This window comes from Pelecanus crispus, chromosome 6 (genome assembly GCF_030463565.1).
Source record: "Pelecanus crispus isolate bPelCri1 chromosome 6, bPelCri1.pri, whole genome shotgun sequence".
Taxonomy (NCBI): Eukaryota; Metazoa; Chordata; class Aves; order Pelecaniformes; family Pelecanidae; genus Pelecanus; species Pelecanus crispus.
Genome location: NC_134648.1, coordinates 67,703,312 through 67,725,988, shown reverse-complemented (window position 1 = coordinate 67,725,988; position 22,677 = coordinate 67,703,312). Strand labels below are relative to the sequence as shown.

The 22,677-nt window shown below is 39.2% G+C and overlaps 1 protein-coding gene across 1 annotated transcript in view; it reads right to left on the bottom strand.

The window, feature by feature from the left end:
* Positions 1-22,677, bottom strand: part of SYNE2 (spectrin repeat containing nuclear envelope protein 2) — a 186,120-nt gene that overhangs the window by 149,798 nt on the left and 13,645 nt on the right. The window contains exons 6-27 of the mRNA XM_075712036.1: positions 21,853-22,034; positions 19,979-20,175; positions 19,389-19,489; positions 18,516-18,617; positions 17,578-17,715; positions 16,546-16,710; positions 14,540-14,652; positions 13,692-13,848; positions 11,892-11,988; positions 11,561-11,748; positions 11,229-11,393; positions 9,777-9,950; positions 7,818-7,976; positions 7,383-7,556; positions 6,306-6,440; positions 6,011-6,166; positions 4,607-4,818; positions 4,252-4,327; positions 3,014-3,132; positions 2,308-2,431; positions 1,304-1,461; positions 697-844 (exon numbers count right to left, since the gene is read on the bottom strand). Coding sequence (XP_075568151.1) covers positions 697-844; positions 1,304-1,461; positions 2,308-2,431; positions 3,014-3,132; positions 4,252-4,327; positions 4,607-4,818; positions 6,011-6,166; positions 6,306-6,440; positions 7,383-7,556; positions 7,818-7,976; positions 9,777-9,950; positions 11,229-11,393; positions 11,561-11,748; positions 11,892-11,988; positions 13,692-13,848; positions 14,540-14,652; positions 16,546-16,710; positions 17,578-17,715; positions 18,516-18,617; positions 19,389-19,489; positions 19,979-20,175; positions 21,853-22,034 — 3,240 coding nt within the window. The remainder of the gene's footprint in view (positions 1-696; positions 845-1,303; positions 1,462-2,307; positions 2,432-3,013; positions 3,133-4,251; positions 4,328-4,606; positions 4,819-6,010; positions 6,167-6,305; positions 6,441-7,382; positions 7,557-7,817; positions 7,977-9,776; positions 9,951-11,228; positions 11,394-11,560; positions 11,749-11,891; positions 11,989-13,691; positions 13,849-14,539; positions 14,653-16,545; positions 16,711-17,577; positions 17,716-18,515; positions 18,618-19,388; positions 19,490-19,978; positions 20,176-21,852; positions 22,035-22,677) is intronic.

Here is a 22,677-nt window from a genome sequence, read left to right as displayed (position 1 = left end):
TGTGTCAGTGTTGCGAAACTCCAAATGTGCAGAGAGCTGGGAAAAAATACAGAGCCCTTCCAACCAAAACGAGTCATCTCAGACAGAGAGTGCACATGCTCTCTGTCCTACAGCTTGAGAGACCTAAACCCTACTTAGCTCAAGAGCCAAGGGCAGAGAAATGCAAACTTTCAGTTCTGCGTAGCAGTCTGTGTTCAGCTCGGAGCACATACCAAGAACAAAACAGTATTCACCCTGCCTAACAGACAGACCAGAGCCTAGGCATAAGATCCTGGTAGCAGGTGAACAAGTTATTGCATACATGCAGAGCTTCCATATCCATCCTGGGGTGTGCTCAGATACCTCAGCAGCCGTGACACAAGGCAGCTTAGCTTAGCTCACAAATTAACACATTATGTATACGACTCCAGTGTGATATAAAGCCAGACAGGAACAGTGGAAATCTGGAAAGTCCTAACCTAAGATGGAATGTTCACAACTATGCTTTTTACAGTAGAGCCTGTTGAGGGTCCCTGGCTGGCTCTAAAGGAACAATGACATTTAAAGCAAAGGGAGTAAAATGCTCTTAGACATTACAAGGTTTGAGAAGTCTTGTGAGCAGTCCCAAACTTCTGAATGAAAATTCCATTAAGTTCTCTAGCTCCTAGACATATTAAAAACTATTCTGGCTAGGGTGGTCTCTGCATTTTGCCTTACCTTTAGTTCCCTATAAGCAAGATCACTATTCATCAGATTAAACTGCTGGATGTCTTTTTTCTTCAGCCGCTGATCTAATTCACATAAAAGTATGGATTCATTTTCTATTGGCAAAACAATTTCCAAAGCAGTCCTTAATGAGTTTGTTCTACAAGAGAGGTAACAAAACATGAACTGGGAAAGCAAGCAAGAAGAGAGACTCAACATTTTACAGCACAAAAGGCCACAAAGATAATGTAATTGACTGTCTAACAGATCTAATCCTCCTCCTCCTGAGGTCAAAGGAGTTTTTCCATTGATTAGTAAGAAAAGCAGTGTGAATCATCCCAGTGAATTTAACCAAAATGTTGAAGGAAATAACAGTAAACTTGGGAATACTGCACAGTGATGTTACAAAGATCTGGCTCTGTGCTTCTGGGAGAGATTCATACTATCTGCAATGGCTCTATGAACCAAGTATATTTAAGAAAAGATTAATTTTATGCAATTAAAAAAAAGGTTAAAAATATGGAGGTATTTTCTGTAACCCACGCTATTCCCTTCACAATACACACATTAGTTACAATGAACTATTCCTTAGCTAATGTCATTAATTGTTATTTTATACCTGGTACTTATAATATCCTGAAGCTCTTTCCATTCTCCTTTCAGTTTGCTTCTCATCTCAGAGATAGCAGCCTGCTGCACTTCATCCACAAGATTTTCTAAGGTAGCTGAGATGTTTTCCAATTGTGTCCAACCGGAATTGTTTTCATTCTCTATCACCTAAAAGACATGCAGCATTAATGGCATTTATGTCATACTGTATTACAGTCACAAGAGTCTCTGCAGAAAAAGTGAAAACATCACCTGAAAGTAAGAGTATCTATTGCTTTCTTTTTCTTTAAGACTCCATTTCTGGCTGCATGCGAATCTCTACCAACATTTTATGATGAAAATTTTCATGTCAGATACATGCCTTGGCTACATTTTATAAAAGGTTCAATAAATATGGTTCAGCCATTTTTACTATAAGAATGAATGGAAAGTATCTCAACTTTATGTTCAAAAGAACAAAAAAACAAACATAGAACTGAACGAAGTTCTAAGATGCTAGATAACCTTTGTACTGTTTTCAAGCATGGACTTGAAACATTGCTGTAATAAATTCTCCAACATCAATTACGTGCCTTTTACCATCCCCTTAAGGTTCTCACAAACCTGATCAAGTTATAAGTCCTGGAACAGTTTCATTCTGCATGTACACCAATGCCATTTGATTGTTCAACTCTGATGACTTCTCCAGCCCTGACCATGGTCCATCACTTAACCACTCCTGCTGACAAAAAAGCTGCTTTCTGTAGTTCTTTTTTCCATTAGACCTGTTTCAGCCTTCAGATCACAAACTGAGAGCCACCAATTTCTTCTTTCAGCAACACTTGTAAAACTCCACTGCTAAGTAGGAACGCAGTTCTGCTGAATGCTAAACTCTTGATTTCCCTTCTACTTCTAATCAATCTGGTTGTAAGGATGCGCCTTTTCCCTTGGCAATACACATAACAGAGGTGAGGGCTCTACATGAGAAAATAACAATTTGGGCTCCAAGTATGTTTTTAAAAGATGAGTACTTACCTGTAGTTCAAGCAGCTTATTCTGCAGGCATGAAGTGCCTTTTATTTCATCAGTAAAGCCAGATGCTACTTTATCTCTGCTGATTTGCAAAAGTTCCTCCAGGTTACTTCTGTGTGTGTTATAGCTAAAGAAAGATGCAATCACTTTCAGAGAGAATATTACTTCTAATATAGTGGAACATGGCAGGGGCTGGGACTTGCTGACCAACAGATTAGCATATAAAATAAGCACAGTCTACTGCAAATGCATATTTTTACCTAAGTCCCAAATGACTGGGCATAAATGAGCAACACATAAAAGAGCTGAGAAATTGCTCACCTGGCTAATTTTCAAGTATGAATGCCTGCCTGCATTCTCTAAATTCAGTTTTATGAACACAAAAATGTCAGTTTTTAAAAACTTGATGCTTTTTTTTATTTTGCAATATTTGAAGTTATTAGTAAGGCAGATTTTTCTGGCCCAAGGAAAGAGCAGAAGAAAAAGTTTTCTAGCTCTAAGTGTTCTTGCTACAAAATCCTAATGTTTGAAGCATTTAGCTACTATAGTGCTTCCTCATCAATTACAGAGCAGTATTAAGCAAACTGTAGTAGAACAAGACCAGAGTTCTGCATAGCAAAAGTGCACCTTATGTTCGATACATTCAATTAATTTATGAATGTCTAGCATAGTATCATCTCATACATGCATTTTATCCTTTAAAAATTACCTCTCTAATAAAGCTGGTATAGGCAAATCACTGTCTTCCTCAAATTTCTTTGCATAGCTTTCTCCATTGTGATGTTTCACATCGGGTTCCAAGACTACATCTGCAGCAGGTCTTGAGGTCTAAGTAAAAATAAAAAAAGGTAACAATGACCTCTGCATCATGCTGTGTCAATACACAGTGAATACTAACAGACATCTGTGAACTCCTGAAAGAAGCAATTGCTTCATGTGTCCCAAAGGAGATGAGAGATACCATTCATGAACACAAGATGTGTATAAACTCAAACATGAACCAAAAGAGCAAATTTTTGAACACTTGCAACCAGGTCATTCATTCCTTCCCCAGATACTGGGTCTTTGGCAAGCACAATCCACTTGTGCAAATTTTTGCTACAGCTCCATGGACATCCTTGGGCAACCAAAAGGCACTGTCTTCTGCAGCTTTTGTCAGGCTGCTCATACCAGTTGCCTTCCCATGTCTCTCACCCTTGATTTCAGAATATACTCTACTCCTCAGTTTGAGGCTGGCTGATTTTAGTTATACAATTCATACTTTGATTATCCATGAGAGAACAGATTTCATCATTGCATCAGGGACAATATCCGTAGCCTTACAAGAGATCTCCCTTGATAATAGCCAATTCCTACATATCTTCAAACTTTGTGTAAATACAATGGGTTCCTTGCTATAAATCACCAGTTTGGAGGCTGTCTGATGAGCTGTCTGCAGCCTTACTTGCATGAATGTTTATCCTAAACAAGACATCTTCTGTGGCATCCAAATGATGAACTGCAGTATCTTGCGTCTCTGAAATTATTTCTAAGAAGTTACACGTGTTCTGGTTTTCCCTGTATTTTTCTAAAGCAAATGCCTCCAACTCTCCACTATTTTTCCTCTCTGTGTCCTCTGAAACTTTTTCAAATTACTGGGACACTATGGGAGATTTGCACTTGAACATAGCTTCACACATGACACTTCCAGCTGAAACCCACACTTTAACAAAATACAGTGCAAGGTTGGGAGATTCACATCTCCTCGGGATGCCTAGTGCTGTTCCTTGCATGCTACTTTTTAATATTTGCTTAGTCGATCTTCCCAAGCACAATGGGTTTTTGATGCCTGACCAGAGGCTTGAGGTCCTACCACAATAAGAACAGTAACAGAAATAATCAGGTTTTACTTTTGCCAACGATCTCCCCTACAGAGCAGTTTTCTAACAGTAAGTATGGACTTCTTACCTCCTGAACCGAAAGGATATCAATTTGTTGAGAAGAGCCAGGCTTTTCTCCATTCTCAGAAGCAACAACGGAGCTCCTATGGTTTAAAAGAAATTTCAGCTTAAGAACAAAATATGAAATACAAAGGGAAAAAAAGAAAACCTGGCTAATGGTTAAAAACAGTGTAGCTGTGATGAAGGGTAATCAAACATTGTACTTCCTAGTTTATGAAACTTAGTACTAAATGTTTAAATGTACAGTTACCCACAGTAATGTACATAGTAACGTACTTGGTAGCATATTTACAGTATCAACAAATTTATCCATATATCTGATTTCTATTAATCTACACCACATCATGCACTCAGCCACCCACTCTTTCTTAGATGACTGTCCTTTTCCAGCACGGGACAGCAGGGCCATGTAAGTATCTGCCACAATTTGTTGAAGCTTTTCTAGCTTTTGTTCACAGTCTGCAGTCAGTGTCTGTATGGTTGGGGCAGTTTCTTCTGATAGTCTTCCCAATATTTTAAGGTCTTCTAATGACTTGCTAAGTTCCCTGAGGCTGCCTTCGTGTGAAAAAAAGGCCTAAACAAAGAAAAACAATATCATAAACTCATGTTAAGTCATAAGGATGTGCAATTATTCTTACACATTTTTTTCTATTTCCATTGTCTTCTCAGATGAATGCACTTAAAGCGCAAGTTGTCAAACCAGGAGAGAAACATTTATTTTCCCTTGATTTTTTTTCAAATAAAGCCAGGAAAGAAATTAGGATTTCTGGCAACATGTTCCCCAGCTGCATTCACAAGACTATACTGACTCTTGCTTGATTTTGAAATTCATTATGTTACTACAATTTTAGCTACTTCTGGTCCCAAGCCCTCTTCACTCTGACATCAGAAATACATGTTCCATTGACTACAGAAAAAACAGAATTGGAAAATGTATTTAAAATATTCCCCAGCAATAATTACACTTTCTGGGGTGAAATCAAGATATACTAAAAATCTAATAAAACATGAGGAGAAGGAATGCACCTGAGAATGCTTATTTCTCTTTACTCTTGCATATGTAATATTTGCTGAAGATGAACCCATGAGAAGCAATGACTAAAACTCCACGGAATTCAATGAAGACCAGAATTTCATCAGGAGAGCAATTTCTTACCCTTGTAAGTGTTAAACCAGCCACATCAATGCATCTCAAAGAGGAGGATGAAGGAAAATACTAGAAGCAATGAAGTGTAAAACCCATTGCTTATGGAATATGTAAGATTCACCATGACTCACCCTGGCAAGTGAAACATGAACATCTTAGTCTAACTCTGTGGTTGATTTATACACAGCACAAATACAGAGGCAAAGTGCAGCTATTACACTGTGAGAAGATACTCTCACCTGAAGGCACCTAACACCATCTATGCAACTGTAACAAATCAAGGGAGTCACAGAACACATAATCATTTCTTATTTTTACACTTTGCACAGCTAAATCTGTTTTAATGCTTCAAGGCTGTCTTTAAAAAAAATGGAAAAAAGATACCATCCATGTAAGAAGGAGGTAATCCTAACAGTCTGCAAGGAGGTTAATATCTGCAGTCAAAAAAGGTAAAAAAATAATTTGGGTGGCCTTTTTGTTCTGTGTTTACGTAACGCCAAGCACAAGGGCACTGTTCCACAAACACAGGCTGCAATGATGTACCTAAAAAGGAGCGAGAAGGACAGAAAATGCGTTCACAAAGAGACACAGGTGAGCAGAAAAGGAGTGTGGCAGGTACCTCATGTTCCTTGATGAGTCCTTTGGTTTTATCCATACTTAGGAGTTTCTTCTCTTTGCCTAATTGCTTATTGATTTTTTTAAAAGTTGCATTAAATTTCTTTTTTTCCCTTTCTACTATGAGCTGGACACAGGATATAATTTCATGATGAACTGCCTGCAAAATTCAGAACACATTATCCCTGTGAGATGCTGAGACAGTATTACAAAACAAATAAAAATCTCAGAACTTACTGTGACAAAAAAATTGTTTTTCAAAGATGCCAGGCCTAATGAGAACAGACGGTGGATCTCACCTCCCATCTTTTACGAACATCATTACTCTTTTCTTCCACTACCAGCTTTTCATGATCAGATGAAATATTTTTCAGTTGTTCAGCTGCTTTCAAAAATTTGTCAAGAACCTTATTGTCCAGAGCATTAAAAGCTTCCTGCAAAGAAAGGCATCATCATGAAAAATAAACAGAACTGAATGTAGCTTAGTTACCTAATAAAATTACATCAGTGGCATACAAAAACCATGCATAAAGCATGTATACGCTGCACATATGGGCTGTGATGGCCCTTGCATGGGTAAGGATGACGGCATCCTCCACCCTTGCATACCTGCAAAAAGCTTGCAGACAATATCAGTGTATGCTTTTTGGAGAAAAGCAGATGTTGTTCTTGTAACTCCTCTTTCAGGGGCGAATTTGGTACCAAGGAAGTAAGATTAAGGTCCCTGAACTCTGCATCATTTCTAGGAAATAATACGTGGCCATGTCCCATGCCTGCTAGAGAGCGTGTGAAAGGTCTGCATCAGTGCGATGGGACCCTACGAGATGGGCTGGAGCGAGGCTCTGTGCTGCTCCCAGCACATGGCCACCCAGGACTTGCTGTGCAAGTCGAGGCAACACAGATTTTGGGCACTTCCATTTTTCATACCTCGCTAAGGACTCTTTTAAGAGATCCAGATTTTGAGATCGGACACTTTCTTTACCAGTTAGCCACTAGGAAAAAGGGGTGATTCAGTATTTATAATCACACTTCAAAAACCTGTCCAAGAATTCAGGCATGTGATTCTTGATGGGAATCTTAATCAGGCAAAAAAATGGCTGTAGTTCAGAACATGATGAGTTCTGATGCAATGATGAAGTAATTTAAGTTAAGACAGGGCACTGAGTAAACTGCCATACAGATTTACATTTCTTCATTCAAGCTGTCTGCGGAATTAATATATGCTAACAGTGCTAAATTAAAAAGCTGAGAAAAGCATTAACAGCTACTAAAAAACAAAAATTCTGGTATTTTTCTCACTGTGGTACCTTAGCCTTTTAGATTCTAAACAGCACTAAGAAATACTCAAATTCAGCTGGCTCAGAAAACAAACCCACCTCATATCTTGAAATACATTCTTCAGGACTTAATTTTTGACCGACAAGGTGCACAGCCTTTGAAATGGAGGCCTCAAGTTCTTTCTGGGATTCTTCAAAATTGAGCAAAGCCTCCTTCTCTGAGGGCCTCTTCTCAGATTTGGACAGGATGTTGTTGATGTCACCCATGACAGCCTTGGAAGAACAAGACTCTTCAGAACATGCCCGAGTGTCAGGATTTCATAAAGCTATTGCTTCATAACATCACTCAAGTTTTTCAAGTTGAGATACTGATCTTTGAAATATTCTTGCCCCGACAAGAGTCTGGGAGACTAATTCCAATAGTATAAAACATTTTCTATTTTAAATGAATGACAAGGAGTCCTCCTAATCACATAATGCTAAAATTAGAGATGTCTGTGTGTATAAAGTACAATGACAATAAAAAAGCAGTACCTCTATTTTGTCTCTGGCTTCTTTCATTCGTGCCTGCAGCCCAGTGGTGTGAGAAAGCTGTTGGGACACCTGACTTGAAACACTTTGCATCAGGGATTGCAATATCTCTTCTGCTGCCACAACTTGCTCTTGGCATGAGGTTCCCCTTGCAGCCAAGCTCTGGTTGAATGAAAAGCATTAGAAGCTTCTACAGTATTTATGTTTTTTTGCTTAAAGGAACTGAATGAAAAAGCCAGCATTGACCACAGATGGTCAATATCTGGTCAAGGAAAAATCTTATATGCCAGTTACGGTCAGCGTATCGCACTGCAAAATCTCTGTGTAGAGAGAAAGAAATTTGCTGCCATCCACAGGGGATTCTGTTTGCTGAAATAGTCTTTCTGTCAATGTGATACCTCCCATGTCTTTGCCTCAGAGCCAATTAGAAGTATTTTTTAAACATGCTCTCCCATCCAAATAGCTTTCCAAGTGAATGTACAAACCACACATTTGGATATGCATCATCTGATCATGAAGTCATCCAAAAGTAAGCACATATCAAAGCTCAGATTTTCTTGTGGTATTCAGTACTAAAAAGGCAGGAAGCAGCTGGGTATTTTGCATGCAGAAGTAGTGTGCCATATTTGAATATTTATCATAAAATGTCGTTATTAGAGCTGTTTTGATCTATGAATATTCAACACATTTTCCTGTTTGAAGTTGTCAATTAGCATTCTTCTAACGATAATCAGTGCTTTGTTCTGGATCTTGACCTATTGTACTGCAGGTAATAAGCGACCTGATCTCTTCTGCTCACAGACGTGGAGATACAATACCAGTCACATTTTTGGAGGCTGTACTTCACGGTGCCTTTTGTTACTTCATTGTTTTTAACAAACTAGTGCAACACCGCAAAATGAGGCTTATTTTATAAACATATGCCCACAATTACAAAAAGATGAATAGAGTCTTTTCACAGGTTCACACTCCTAATTCTGTCAACTAATCACAGTGTAAGAAGGCACAAATGAAAAGTAAACTAATGCTAATTCTGGTTCGCAGTTATTGTAGGTGGATTAAATGTACCAAAGAAGATCTAAGTTTAATTTTAGCCCTTAGACAGAAGAGCTCCATTGAAACCTACTTCTGGTGGTCACCTTCCTACCGTTAGATTGTACTGGCCCTGTTGCAGAAATAGGAAAAGGCAACTAAGACAGTGCTTCAGCTTCTCCAGTGCAAAGCTTGGCATCTTTGTTCAGTCTCAGCTTCACTGGCAGGTGAAGAAAATAAATCAGACTTTGTACTGAAGCTGCTGAATTATATATACGTATTTCCACCTGCCATCTGCTGGGGGGGAAACAGCAATCCCTGGTAGAGAGACATGGGAAACAACAGAGACTAGTGGAAGTAACAAGAAATTCATCAGTGCTCATTGCAGATATTTAGAGCAACTGCCTATAAGCTGAGATGCACAAATTACCCAGCATGCTGCTGAAAATACTTCAAATATTCCAGTTTTTGACAGGTATGCCTTGAATACAGCCAAATTGTCCCAAACCTCATCCCTACACTGCAGGGTAGATGACAGAATGCACTGTATGACCAGGGGAAATTCTCAACTTGGCACCTTGCAAAGTTTTAGTCTGCTGAGAATGCTGTGCTGGACAGGGAGTAATTAATATCACTCAAGAGCAAGCTGCTGATCAGTGGCACCAACAGCACTTCATTGGCACCTGCTTGTCATCTGGACACACTGATGTTGGAAGATTCATTTATAGCTCATCTAGGAGCGATCCTGGGAAATAACATCAAAATACTAGCATTGCCTTGGCTTTTTACCAGCGCTACAGCACAAAACCCACATTCATTTCTGCTTCACTGATGACGGCTCATTCTACCCCAACCACAAATCTGTGCTGGAAGATAAGAATCTGATGAACAAGTATTTTAAGCAGTGAAGCAGTGTATTTCCATTTTCACCTGCAAATGTTCCTCCATCTCAGGTTGCACGGGCTCCTCATGACTGATCTCGCCAAGCAGGCGTCCAATCTCTGCTGCCCAGCTGTCCACCCCTCCAAGGAGCTCTTCAATTTTCTCCAGGCTCCCTGGAAGGTCCCTGGTCTTTTCAGCAGCATCTGTACTCTCTTCACCAAGCTATAAACAAAGAGCAGGGTAAGATGTTCATACCCATCATGGGCTCATGGGTCTCTCCACTACTCTCCTGAAAAACACAGGTCACCACTTCGGTTACTTTCCAGCTTTTGCACCCAACAGGGACTGAAGGAGAAATAAATGCCAAACATACTGGTAAAGAAACCATGTAAGGCTCAGTTCTTCACCCCTGAGAGCAGGTGGGACCTGTGCCCATATGGCCTGCCCCCTCTCCAATAAGCAAGCAGCCATAGCCACACTAATATGGAGGATAAGTCCTGGGCTGCAGCATCCCACAGGCTATGCCAGGGAATTGTCCAAGAAAACGATAGCTGGTGTTGGTCAAATCAAGACCAGGGAGCGTACTAACAGTTTAATGGTACTGGCAGTCACACACCAGAGCTCAAGCATTTACCCTTGTCTTTTTATATATAAAAATAAATGTAATATATATTATAGCCATAATGTCCAAAGCAATGCCAGAAAAATAACTCCTGAAGTCCTTAAGCCCTTGTAAGGGTGCAAGAGGCCTCTTTATCTCTGTTTTCTGAAGATATTTCCTAAAAGCATCTCTTACTACGGGTTTTTCTAGGAAACTCCGGATTTCCCTCACTCTTGGGAACATGTTTCCTTTGATCTTCTTGCATTCTCACTGAGCTCATCTCCTACAAAAATGCTGTAAATTTTTGCACTGTTTATTGTCACAGCAGTACCTTTAATAAATGTCAATGAAAGGCTCAACTTAGAAAGTTAAGAGCTCTAATATTCCCAGGCAGAGTAAAAATGTCATTCTTGTGAAAGCATTCTAGGAAATGTAATATATGTACACTACAGGAATTTACAGCAGCCTAAAAACCTGTCAAGTGAGCTGATGTAAAGTTGCACAACCCTGGAAATGTCTGTGCAGTGATAATTACTTTCTACTAGCTGAGGCAGAGATTATACAATTTAGCAAAGGCTCACAAGCTCTTAACAAATTGATTACTTCCATCTCTAGAACTGAATGAAGAGCTTTATCCTGCAACAAGATTTCCTTTTATAAGTGGTTTTAAAACTTCCATTTAAAAAACATTTTCCACCATGTCATAAAGACCATTTAACTGAGTCACAGAGACTTAGGAATGGGATGCCTCTGTGTGTTCTCTGTTCCTCCTGTTTTAAAACTGGCAATACTGAGTTGACTGAAACATTTATTAAGCTCTGATTAGCAAGCTGGTAAGTCTGGAAAATATGATTTTGGAGGCTGCATAGCAAAATAGTCAGATGAAACTAGCAACTTACAAAGTGTGTCCTCTTGATGAACTTAGCCCATCTTCTGTTCAGTTTCTTCAGCTCTTTGGCAATATTTGATCCAACTTGCTCTTTGCTGACTTCAATGAGATAGTTTCCAGCTTCATTTAAGGAACCATGAACTGAATGCCACTTTGACAGGATCTCAGCAGGGATCTAGACAGAGGCATTGAAATAATTTAAAGCAGAACCCCGCCAAAAGTTTATTCCCAAAAATAAGGAACAGAAAAGCAACAACAACCACTGTCACGTATAATGCTTTCCTTCCAGGAGGCTTCCAAGTATCTCTTTCTGTCATTACGAAGAGAAATCCAACCACGTACCTCTTTTGGATGCTCATTTCGTTTTTCTTCCAGCCACGTCTTTAGTAAGTGGATGTTTTCTGTATAATTACTCCAGGAAGACAGGACTTTCTGTAGGGTGGTATTTACATTGGAAATATAGTCTCTGCACATAGAAATCTTTGACTCCACTGTCTTAAAAAGTTTGCTCATTTCTTGAGGATCTCCAGCTAGGACATCAAATAGGGAATATTATTATACATTTGGAAACAGAGAGGTTATTTTACACAAAACATAAGTGGGAATTAAAACTGGTGACAGCACATCAGTTCAAAATAGAGGTCTTCATATCAGTTTCTGTGCACGAACTTACCTAAGTCAGGACCGCTTATGTTTTTGTTTTTCAAATCTTCACAGATGTGAGTAGCAGTTTCTAGTTGTGTTTCAAGCCTCTTTTCTTCAATGAAATTCTGCCCAAAGTGAAAAGTAATTGGCATGGGTAACACTAACCCACATAAAACTAGGTAGGAAATGCAGCTTGGGATACATTTTTTTCAATATGAGCCTATAACCTGCAGGTTAAAACGTAAACTAAGCAAAGCCCATCCAGCAACTCATCTGCACCCTTTAGTCTGAAATAGACCTGTTCTTTTTTCTGCTTGTGCAGAGAGCAACTTAAACGGGAATATTAACTCCTGAATGCCATTGCCTGAGTCACAGCCCTGCATGAGTCAGGACTGTTTATTTCAAAAAGTTAAGGCCCTTGGGCAATATTGAGAAGTGGCATCTAGAACAAGTCAGGCAGAATTTAGACACATAAGTCAAAAAAGTGATGAAAGTGAAAGGCGGGTTTCCCTGCATGCACAGAAATATCGATGTCCCTAGTTCCTGCCACAGATCAAGGAAGATCCAAACTGGGAATAGAAAGGGTGAGAGGAAGAAATGGGAGCAGAGGAGATGACTTGTGCTTTGAACATTGACACAGGGAATGAGAGGGTTCATCCTCAGCCCCTGTGTCTGAGCTGCATCTCACCCCAGAACTCCCTAGTCCTACAAACATCCTGTCTAGCAGGCTACAAAACAACCTCTTCTGTGGCCATGACAAATCTGGGTCACCATGCCACCACTCAGCCGGGACTGCACATCATGGGACCAGAGGGAGAGCCAGCAACAAGCCTTAAACTCCTGGGGAAAGTTCTATATTCTATCAGCTTGGGAAAGACCATGAACCACAACTGTAGAAATAACATGATAGTAAGTATTTATTAAACTAACTGAATCAAGAAACTCAGCACAGATTAACTTTGTACCCCCATCTCACCACAGGGTAAAGTTAATACTGCTCAGGAAAACTGATGTTTTATACAACTTCTTATTGCCTCCTTCCACAGTTCTGATGCTGGTGAAATTCCCACTAATTTTACTAGGGATTTGCCAGTCTGAAAAGCTTCTGGGAAACTCTTTAGAAACTCTACTAAGATGGAATTCAGGGGGAGTCCCATTAACTGAAGATGGGGCAAAACTGATAGCATCAGTATTTTTATCTCTCTGCCTCTATTCTTGATGCATCTTTGGCAGTATTTGGGGTAGGGTAATCCATGCTCTCCCATAGGCCTGCATGTGGCATCATTTTAATAACTTGAGCCCAGAAACTGAGCTAAGCGCAAAATATAACAAAACAAGACAATTCCTATTCATTGTGAAGCATAAGGAGGTAAGGAAGCTGGAAAAGGAAGAGGCAACAGCAAAAGGCAGTATTAGCCAGCACTGTGGGTAACGGTTGTTTTTGAAGATAGCAACTACTGAACAACGCCAGAGAGGTTTGAGTTAGGGAAGGGCTCCTACTGCTGGCCCTATAGATAGTCTAGAAAGAAAGAAATCTTCCCAATAAAGAATAAAAAAAGGCAGAGAGGAAATTACAAACAGTCACAGCTCACTCTGTTTCTCCAAACTGAAGAAAGAACCCCCATTCAGAGGAAAATGGGAAGACATGGAGAAAGCATCTATGGAAGTCTACCTGTCCTTCTTTGCATAAATCCCAGATCCGACAGGTCTACCATGCTTCTACCAACTATCATAGTATCTTCAGATGAGGACAGACACAAGCTTGAATCAAAGAGAGGTGGGGAAGAAGAATTACTGTCAGGGTGTGATACATATATTTTAAACTTACATTCCAATTTTCCAGCAGTGATTCCACGGACTCTTTTGTCCCATACTTCATGTCCCAGATATTTAGCTTTAACATCACCTCATTGACAATAGCTGAGCACAGTCCATAGTGGTATTCAAGAAAGGTGCTGGAGTTTGTGAAACGAATATTGCTGAATCTGCAAACAATGAAATATTCCAAAAGTTGACTCAAAATCATTGGATATAGAAGGCATTAATGTATAAGGTTTTCAGCCTAAAAACTCAGAATTACATATATGTAAACATTATTTTGTTACGACAGGAGTAAAATTTTAAGATAACAACTTCATTTTTTTAAGTAGCAACAACTTTGAGTCAATATTGACTGCTCAATTTTTGAAAAATCTTAAATGCCCAGAAAAGGGGCATCAGCCATGTGTATGTCAAAGGGCCTCAGGTTACAGACGCAATTCACTGCTCATTTTTGAAAATATCCTCCAGCAGATATATGGGGTTGCACAACCTGTAGATCTCAGTGATTTTAAAAGGTGGAAATTAAAAATTAGAGAATCCACACCCCCAGAGAAATTTTTACATTCAAAATATTCATGTTTCCTACCCCTAGTGCGTGTTCTCTATCCACACCAGCTAAGGGCATCTGAAAAGTTCCTGTTAATGAGCTCCACTTTCTACACATAATTAGACATTCATTGGACCCATGAGTGAACCTGCCCGCTCTGCATGACAGTCAATCTGTGCTTAGGTGGAAAATGCTCTTTTTCTGCAAAGCATGGATAAATTATGTGCTTTGTTCAGAATAGCAGAGCAAGTCAATTGCAGAGCTAGAATACAACATAGTCAAAGTAGAGGGAATTGGGGGATCACAACCTTCTTTTCATTTCCTCTAGCTTTTCAGGCAAGACTAGTGGCATATTCTTCTCATCTTCATTCTTAAATGACTGAAGGGTGTCCAAGTGAGAATCAAAACAATCCATCAAGCCCTGGGGAGAAAAAGACATAGTAAGCCATTCATTTTAATTCTAGAGTATTTCACCCGGGAATCTGCAACTCACCTGCCATTAGGGTGACAGCTATTAAGAACTAGTCAGCACAGGATTTCCAGTGTCTTTACTCATTAAAGTGCAAAGAAAGTTTTTATCTCATCACCTTCTAAAGCACATATTCAGTGCAGTAGTACATGATTCCTCTTACCACTGTACATCTAGTTAAATATAAGGAACATGAATCTACATACCCACGCTATCAGTTTTTTCCTCACTTTCACTATCATCTTTAGGACAAAAAAGTGGCATTGTCACAGTTTCAGGATATTAAGTTGTTCTTTGCTATGTGTTAGCAAAGACTGACAGCAAAACCTGTTGAATAAATCTATTATGTCACACTTGCTTCATACTTCATTTGAATGCTCAATAAATTTCCATCTAATACCATTAGATGCATATCGCATTAACCCTCTTATGGCTGATATCACATAATTGGGGAATACTTTATGGGCATGTGTCTCAGCACCAAATTCTCAACGTAAAAATAAAACATAAAATGCACTGTAGAGCAGAGAACCATATTCATAAATGGCATATAAAGAAATACGCTAAAAATTCACTTCTATGTAATAAAACCTGCCACAAAGCACGTTAAGGGAAATGGCTAAATCCTGGGGCAGCCCTCAACCCCCAAAACAGCACACAGATTTTAAAGACTTGATTTTGCAACCTTAATACTATTCCAGTCAGACAGTTATGAGCATTGGTGGGTAATTTCCAAGATCTTAAGAGAAAGTAAAATTTCCATTATAAGGCACCATCTTTGCAACAAGATTCCTACATGAGACTTACTAAAAGGACTGACTAGAGGAAGGAGGGAGGGAAAAAAACTCTCAGCAGAATGTCATCCCATCAGAAAAAGTGGATTTGGCAGAAATTAAGGATCTTGGGTTTCTTCTTCTTAAGGAACTTTATGATTTTACTTACATGTTCAATGGGAAAAAAGAAACCCCTAAACCAATGACATCTCTCTGTCTCATTCTTAGAAACGCTTTAACTACTTAAGCTGAACAACAAAAATCATAGATCAAATGGCTAAATTCTGGTAAAGCTGTTATCAGTTAAAAAGCCATCTCTCATATCAGGAACTGACTAGCAACAGTACAAAAAAGTGGTGTTATCAAGCTACTCACAAGAACCTCTTTTTCCCATTCTTTCAAATTCTCTCTACCAAGGACATGTCACAAAAACATTCAACTTCCCCCTTGTTCATAAAAAAAACCAAACAAGTACAGCATTATGATGATCAACCAGGCATCAACACACCTACTCTTTTCAAAGTTCTCAAACTCAAAAGGACATTTAAACTATTATCAGTGTAAAGATTTCAAGATCAGAATAAATAACTTGCATGGGACCGAGGTACTGAAATACCTCCCATTGCTTTGAATGGAATTACAGAGTGATTCAGCAAATACTTAACTTTAAACACACAAACTGCATGAACTCGCTGGAATGTAACCCTGAGCCCAAGTGCTTTTCTGAATAGGTATGCATTAAGCATAGGTTTAAAGATAAGGATGCAATTACCCTGTGTTACTACTTAACAAACAAACAAGTTGCAGGAACCACATAAAAAAGAATACCATAATTTACTCATTCAGCTAGTACTCAAATATAATCTCACCCCAGTGAAGTCAGAAACCTTCCTTATACACCCTTGCAGGTATTTAATTAAACTCATCATTGTTCAAAGGTATGTTGAGAGAGCTTTTCATCTTCAGAAGATAAACATATCCACATCACTTTCCAAAATGTCAAATAGCAATTCCGTAACAAGTGCTTTGCTAGGTCAGACTGAAGCAGAATGTTCTTTTGTGATCAGCATACCTTAAATATTACAATTATTTTTCTGAAGACAAACATTGCTTTAAACGGGTCCTGCAAATCAGGCAAATCTTCTGCCTGCAGACATTCTACCTCCTGAAGCCAGGCCTCAATGCTATCCAGAGGGGAGGGCAACATCTGGTCCAGCTTCACTTTCCATTCGTTAATCTTAAAAAGGAAAACAAGTGATTAAATTTCTCACTATTATTTTCTTCCCCATCCCCAAGATACTGACATATGCTCTGTAAGCTGATGCTCTAGACATCCCAGGAAAAAAAAACACCTGTCACGATTCAGAAAAGGAGCTTCCAGTGAAGTCAGCTGCAAACCACCTACATTTACCCGAGACCCAGATTTGCTCCCCAGCCTGTAATCTCTGTAACACTACAGAGAATTTGGCAGTTACTATCCTTGGCTGGTGACCATCTCAAGGCCCAGCAACAGGGAAATTTATAGTAAATTAGTTGCAAAATAGAGGGGAAACAGGGATGCTCTGGACAGCTTTCTATCATGGGGCTGACAGGGGAACATCTCTTCCATAAAGAGCAATTACCAGCAAGGCCCAACACAACACCCTTGCAGCAGAGGGAGACAACACAGCCAACCTCACTGCAAAGCACCGACCAAACAGATCTCACTATATCACTATCCGTGCTGTGGGAAAGAATATATTAACACACTTTTCCCAGCTGCATCATTATCTAAGCCACAATTACGTCCTGAAAGAACCTTTTAAGCATAAATAGGCCAAAAACTTTGATCAGAACAGTGCTCAAAGATAATCAGATGCAGACCATTTTTCGCAGATGTCTCACAGTCCTGAGGCTCAGGAGGCAGAAGGCTGATACCTTCTGCCTCCTCTTGGGCACTGCACACCACTCAGTTTGTCTGGACTTCAGGTTCAGGGTCAATACCTCTTTTATCAACACTGATAAAGTACCACCTCCCCACTTTTCCCTGTGCAAGTTCCTGGGTAGACTTAGACTTCATCAAACACGCTCACACTCAATGAAGTGAGCTAGAAATGCCTCTGACCTGAGAGATCAGTTTATCCCACTCTTCTCTCATCTGCTGCTGGCCTTCGCTTAGCTCAGCTTCACTTCTTTTTGATGACAACACAGGCAGAAAGGGTTTTTTTTCCTGGTTAAATGCTTCCATAAATGACATCATTTCCTAGGGATAAAAAGAAAGAGTAATTCATAGAAGAAGAGTTCAGGTGGAAGCTCATGGAGCTAAGTACTGCCTTTGAACACACTGGTATGACTTCCATTAACTTCAAAGGGTGTGATGTATGGAAGGGCAAGATAGCAGGAGAGATGCATACTTGTCTCCAGGCAGTATTTGGGTCTGAAATTTTATGTGCCATTCACTAGCAAAATCTGTATTTAATATAATGTCAGTGCAGTCAGGACATGGTTCCCCCCTCCCACCAAGAGAAAGGGAAAATTCCTCTCCTCACAGTCCTGCATGGGCCATTTTATTACAAAAAACTCAGGCTACAATATAGACTACAAAAAACTCTGGCTACAATATAGACTAAAGGAAATTTTACTTCAGGCACAATCTATAGCCAACATTTCAACTACTCCTCTACAACATTAGTTGGGTAAAACCTACTGTTATTATCATCACAGAAATGGCAAAGGTGACCCTGTAAAGGGCCTATGTGCTTGAATCTTGTCCAAGTCTTCAACTATGTCAATTAATTAAAAGATACTACTTCACTCTCTCCAAAAACCTTGCTCTGCTCAGAAACCAAGCAGCATGTATCGGTCTCCTGACAGAAAGAATTTCAGCCTATCCTTCCCTCAGTCATTTGAGCGCATTTACCAAATTCATTGTCAGATTCTCAACTCCTGTTTAAAAGTTTATTTAACACTTCAGTTTAGGCAATGAAGATGAAAAGCTATGTTTCTGGGAATATTTTTAATATTTCTTTTTGCAAAGGCAGTTAAATATGAAATGCAACTTACTTTGTACTTCTGGTAATATGTTTCATTCTCTGTGTCAGTCAGCAACTTTGCTAACTTCTTCTCCTGTGCAGCCAACCAGCTCACAGCCTCTCTTACTTTCTCCTGGTAATTAGAGCAGAAAATGTCATTCTTCCATTTTGCAAGCCTTGTTTTTAATTTACATTGTGCCATAAAACAACACACATGGAGCATATGACAAACCCCATTCAAAGCTACTGAAAAACAAGTAATTCCTGGGGACTGTTACAAGTTTTGGGTCAGGCACTGTTATAGAGCAAGGCCAAAGTTTTAAACCTGGCACCTGGATATATGAAGGCATCTTAAAAGAAGAGCCTGACTGCAGTCCTATTGAAAGGACATTATCAGTATGGAGATACATGACTAACCAATTCATACACAAACTCTCATAGGAGAATACAGAAAATAGAAAACTTGGTTTTTCAACCAGTATGATCTGTGAGTAACAAATTCTGTCCATTTTACATGTGAGCTATTAAATTTAAAGCTGGGTTGTTCTGCACAGTTGCAAACGTGTCTGCCTCTACCCCAATATTTACATACAGACGTCAGAGCACGCACGAAGACAACCAGGGTTGAAAATGCCCTCTGTAATAGTTAAATGAAAAAACAAGACAACCTGCCCAGCAATTCCACCTGTATCATCAAAAATCTCTCACATTGAGTCTTGACTACCACACAGGAGCATCAGAAGGTTCAAGCCAATCCAGCCCTGTCAGTAGCTGAATCAGAGGATCTACTATCTAACTGTTACTGAGTCAGGTTATAAACTGGGCAAAGAAAAGTACTGCTAGTCTTGGCATCCATGATGCACATTCATTTAAAAATGCCTCAGTGATAAGCCACATAACATACCTGCATGTCTTCTTCAGACTCATGCAAATTCCTGGAGTATTGCAAAAACTGAGCCACATAAGTCATGATTGATTTTTCATCTGGATTCATAACGTCAACATCTACAAGAGCCAATACACCATTTACATAATTATGCAGCCTTCCAGGCCTGATCACATAATTACATGCTATACTGCAGCTATTAAAACACATTACCATAAACATGTTTATTTTGCAGCAGCTCAGTTAACATACCATTGACAGAAATTAATATGTAATGAACATTTTTTTTCCTTGGGAATATTTTAATGTAACGTGATTAACTAATGAAAAAGTTTCTCCCATGAATGGGAAAGTTTCATATCCTTTCATATCTTTTCTTCTGCATATTGTTCCTGCATTTGCTGCCAATTCAAAAATCCTACAAATCTTGTAAGTACTGTCAGTGTTATAAAATAAGGAACATCAGGTTTGAGCATTACAGTAAAGATCAATGTTCCATTTCAACCTTAAGCACAGTCTTACTTTTTCCTGCATTACAAGTCAACACATATAAGATTACATTAATCTCAATCCTGATAACAAAGATTAAAAACAAGCAGATCATTTACCTTCAGGTTCAAGAAGCCGTGGAATATTCAGCTCCAGTTCTGCAATTCTGAAAGCCTCTTTCAGGTTTTCTTTATTGCTTCTAGCTTTTGCCTTCTCCAAATTAACTAGACCTGGTCGTAAGGTTTGGATGATGGCTAAAAAAGGCAGTCCGCTCCGCCAGCTTGACTTGAAATCAGTCACATTGATAGAGCCGTGCCTATCCCAAAAATTATTAGAAGCAAAATATTATAGCCTGTTTCCTCAGATGTCCTAAGTACAAATCTAGAAATAGAATATAAATTCAGTAAAATGGAGTATGAACCAAATCCAAGGAGAGAACCTTGCCACTGAACTTTTGCAGAAGCTGGGCCAGACAACAATACTGCTAGTACTACCAATTGCTACAGTTATATATTTTTATAATATTTTTGCAAAATATTTTTATCTTATGTTGCATTCTGAAGATAAAGCCTTGCTGATCCGATATCTTTTCTGAAAATCACCTTTGTGCTCAATATCTATGCATTCTATGGGATGGAAAAACAACAAGCAAAGCACTGAAGAACATGTAGGTATTTGTCAGTAAGGGCATCAAGTATTGGAATCACCTCTGGCATTTCAGAAAATCCAGACCTTAAAAGTGATCTATTACTGTAGCAAAAATATTTCTTTTTCTCTTACGTAGCTTAGTGTCTTTAAAACATCTTCTATTAAATGGTGCCTGGACAGTGCTGCGAGGTGCCCAGCTCTGCAAGCCACAGTGAATTCTTGGACAACTTTCCAGAAACAGCCTGTATATTATGAGTATGTTACAGCATGGAGAAGATGTGGGGTTTCAGGTGATTAAATCTAGTTACAAAACAATGGGCCAGGACTTACAAGATTTGTTCTTTTACCAAAAACTACAGGATTCACTGATAACAAAATCATTCAACGTAATCACAGTTCAGAAAGGATGCTACAAAACAGACAGCAATATTGCTGAAAAAGAAAAACAAATGAAAGAGGAAGATTAAATGGACAGGGAGCTGTTTTTTACATGCCAGTCAATCTTGTCCTGATAAAACACAGCTAAAAGGGAAACTTCAGGACCTGAAAACATTCCCCCAGCAGAAAGTGTCTGATGAAGTGCTGATGAAGACCTTTATCTCCCACTAACATGTTATATCAGTAGGAATGGAATATTAGTAGGATGTTACTGGAACATAAAGCAACCAAAGAGCTGGAGAGAAAGGCCTGTCATTATTGTAAAACATGTTTGAAAAGTCTTGGAGTGAAGCAGTAGCCCTTGAAGAAAATGTAAAGCCTGCCCCTTGCAAGAAATACCTGTATCTGCTCTAGATTGTGCGCTGTGAATACTCCCACTGAAATCAACAGTTATCTGTACATCAAGCATAAGCAAACATCTTGTTAGTACTGGGGACTAGGACCTCAAGGACTAGGGTCCTTCTTGGGGACTATGCAGTGTTTTCACAGAAAAACAGAAGATGTGGGAATCCTAGAAATCCTAAATTTTCCATTAAAAAAAAATTAATTATTGAAAATTTGTTAACCAGTGCTAGCCATGAGGATTAAAACTAGCAAATCATGTAAACATTCCACTAGAGTTATCACACAGAAGCCCCTAAAAGAGAAAAGCCAAACAATTCAATTTACATTGTGGTATTCTATTAGTAGGATTAGCTTCACGTTATTATACTTAAAGGGCTCATGTCAAAACATTTAGGTTCTGACTGATGCTAAAAGTACTGGTAACAACATCTGAAATCTAAATTATTTTCTGTTAAGCTGTCACTAAGTAATGTTAAAAGAACAGGGGAAAATATCACCACGTTTAGAGGAAAGCAGTAAATACAATGTGCAACATACTATTTATGTCTTGAATGGAACTTACAGTGAACACTGTTCTTCTGCCCACAACAAAAGAGCCTTTGTAGCAGAGATCTTCCACCGTTCCTTAATTTTAGCACTTTTTTTAGCTGATCGGCTTGCCTTTGGAAAGGAGTCAACAGCACTTGAACAATCAAGTGAAGGCTGATTGTAAGTACAAGCAAGTGTCCTGGCAAGTTCTTCAATCTATCAGAGATGACAGGAGAGTTAATCAGGCTTCAGTGAAAAATTACCAAGACATCAATGGCGGAAAACCACACAGAATTAGAAAGGACTCAATCACAGCTGTAGTTCCGTGCCCCCAAAGATCAGGTTTTTTTATTTGTTCAACCTAAACTATTTCATGCTGAATTCCCATCTTTAGGTGATGTTTTGGCAGGAAATATTCACCCAAAGACTTCCATGTTATACTGTGGGTACCAGCAATGGCATCAAGGGACCTTCTCACTCAATGCACTTTTCTACTCCTCCTACCAGCGAAAGCAGCCCGTGGCAGCTGTGTTTTCTGCTGTCAACAGCAAGAGTGTCATGTATAAGGCATGTTCAGAGTCTGCCTGCTCACACAGGGTGCAGGAAAACCTACTCAACAGACCTCAGAAATCTGCATTTGGTTAGAGAAGGTTGATTTAGGTAAAAAGATAATGCATAGGCTATGTGCAGCACAAGAATCTTCAGCACCAAAGTACCTTTAGCAAGAAAAATGTGGGCTGCAATACTGTTAAATAACTTTGCTTCTTAGTGCTCTCCCGAGCCCCTGTCACCAGTTCACCGCCGGTGCACCTATGTTAATTTGCTGCTGGGCTCTTGCTAGAAGACAGTTTGGCTCCAC